Source organism: Durio zibethinus, chromosome 24 (genome assembly GCF_047325235.1).
Source record: "Durio zibethinus cultivar Kanyao isolate XHJ-2024 chromosome 24, ASM4732523v1, whole genome shotgun sequence".
Taxonomy (NCBI): domain Eukaryota; kingdom Viridiplantae; phylum Streptophyta; class Magnoliopsida; order Malvales; family Malvaceae; genus Durio; species Durio zibethinus.
Genome location: NC_143185.1, coordinates 8,308,999 through 8,311,536, shown reverse-complemented (window position 1 = coordinate 8,311,536; position 2,538 = coordinate 8,308,999). Strand labels below are relative to the sequence as shown.

Below are 2,538 nucleotides of genomic sequence, written 5' to 3'. Positions count from 1 at the left end.
ATATTTTTGGACTTATTCCTAATTTCGTATACTAGAATTTATCTTTGAAAGATATCCAAATCAAGTTTAAATTTCTTTTTAAAATGAGACAAATTCAATTAGGTGACTAATCACACCTAAATAAAAAAATTTTTTAATTAAGACTCCTATGTTATGTCTAACGATAGATTCACAAATTTATACGTTATAACAATTATATTTCATGATTTCATTTATTAATTTTTTATTATATCAATATATTAATTATTAATGGAGTTGATACTTTAAGTAAATGACATTATAGAACGAAAATTGAAATATTAAATTTTTAACTTTTTTATAAATGCCAAATTGTAAAAGATATGTAATCTAAGCACCAAATTACAAGGTAATCCTTTATTTAACAAAAAAAAAGAAGTTCAATTACACATGAAACTGCTCCAGTTGAATATTCTTAGCTTTGAGAGGAACATACTCCCCAAGATAAACCTCGAGATGATCGGCTAAAGAAGACTTATCGATATTTTCATGGTGATAGGACTTGCAGACAAAATAGATCACTGTTTGAGCAACAAGCCCGAACAGAATAACCTTGAACAGCAGCAAAAAGCAAAGGATTCCAATTCCAATTCTGATTTCAGTACTTAACGACCAGGCAAGAACCACACCACTCTCGAACACCAACTGAATCCCAACAAAACATAGAATAAGAACAAGAAACACGGCCACCGCAACTCCCATCTTTCCGTTTATCAACGCCTTACTTTTCTTCAGGGCTTTGATCCCATAAACATCTTCCAACACTGAAACAACGCTCGCCAAATGCCAAACCAAGGAGATGTAAACGAATCCTGCTAAGTATAAGATGAAGAGAACAACAAGAATCGCAACCTCAAGGCTGCCGAGTCCCAGAAAAGCAACCGACAAGAAGAACAAGACACCAGCAATAATGTTGTAAACCAAAACGATGGCGAAACTCCATAGAAAAGTGACAATAAGTCGTTTCCAAACCTTGGGTACCACACTGATGACCTTCTTGAAGGAGATTTCCTTTGCTGTGTAAATGCATGCAATTGTATAAACAACAGCAGAAGTTGAGAGAAGTGAAAAGATGAGAAGGAAAGTGAAATATGCAGCTTTGAAAAGCCAAAAAACAGTCCATTCGGATGATATTATATCAGACAGCTTAGCATATCCAGGAGTTCCAGCTTTGGTATAATTCAGGGTGTCTTGGTCATTCAGGATGTTCATAAAAAGGAGCTGAGAGATTTGGATGTGAGCTAGGAAAATGAAAGAGAGAGGGAGAATAAGGGCTAAAGTTATTTGGCTGAAGATTTTTCTCCATGAAAATATAATCTTCAAGGATTCTTTCAATATGCCAAAGAAACCAAGAAATTGAAGCTCTTCCTGCTCTCTATCCATGATCAAGAAGGTTCTGTTTTTTTTTCCTTTTTTTTTTTTTTTTTGGGGTGCAGAAGAAAATGAATGATGGAGAGGGAAAGCTTGTGGCTTGATAATGGGTTGTTGGATATATTTAATAAATATATAATTGACCTTGAATTATTTCTTAAGTTCTGCCCTCTTCTCTCGAACTAAATTACAAAACTTTTTTGGAGTTTTTTCTTAGATATTACGGGGAAAGCATTTAATGCAATGGGGAATTCATGTGGAAAATTAGTGGCATGATTCACACCCTTGCCACTGTTACAAGAAAATGAAACGGTACCAATCATTTTATTAATTATATTAATGGATATTAAATTATATTAAAATATTTCATTTGATATTTAAATTTTAAAATTTTTAATATAATATTTAAATTATAAATTCATTAATTAATGTAAGACTCATTTATAATGTAATTAGTTTCAAATAATAATATATGATGATGGTATTCTAAATACCATTTTAGTAAACAAATTTATATAATTTAAATGTTATATAATCTGAATGACTCAATTAAGTATTAATATTATCATATTTTACTATCCAAGATATGAAAAAATAAAATAAAAACCCGATTATACCTTTATTTACTTAGAATTTACAATTTTGCCACTTTTCTTGAAATATTTAAAAACCAAAGAAAGTAAAAATGTGTATAGTATCTATGCTAATTTGACACACACACATACATAGGTATATATATAAGTCCATTTGAATGTATAAAAGAGAAAGGATCCATAATTATTGCTTTCGTTTTGTTTTTATTTTTCCTTTTTGACTTTCACTAAATTTAAATAAAAAAACTATGATCCTTTTTTTTGCCAATAAAATTGTGATTCCAATGTATTTTACATAAAATTTAATCTTTTTATAAAATTAATAGTTTATGATTTTTTTAATGCCAAAAGAATCATAAAAAAAATAAAAATATATACTTGAAATTATCAAATCTTGATCATTGTAACTAAAATTTAATATTTATTAATAAATTATGTGATTATTGATAAAAATATATATTTTTTATATTTAAAATTATTAAAAATTAAATTCTGATCATAAAAATTATTATCTAAAAAATAGTTGAGTAATCTATCAACATATTCCATACAACTA

At 28.4% G+C, this 2,538-nt stretch overlaps 1 protein-coding gene across 1 annotated transcript; it reads right to left on the bottom strand.

Annotated features, from left to right (window-relative positions):
* Nucleotides 1-291: 291 nt before the first annotated feature.
* LOC111316052 (uncharacterized) lies at nucleotides 292-1,592 on the bottom strand. Its single transcript, XM_022918061.2, has one exon. It carries the CDS (start codon nucleotides 1,399-1,401, stop codon nucleotides 403-405), a length of 999 nt encoding a protein of 332 aa, XP_022773796.1. The 5' UTR covers nucleotides 1,402-1,592; the 3' UTR covers nucleotides 292-402.
* Between the last annotated feature and the right edge of the window lie 946 nt (nucleotides 1,593-2,538).

Excerpts from the sequence above, each read along its gene's own strand:
- LOC111316052 (XM_022918061.2), bottom strand. The coding sequence starts at position 1,401 with ATGGATAGAGAGCAGGAAGAGCTTCAATTTCTTGGTTTCTTTGGCATA.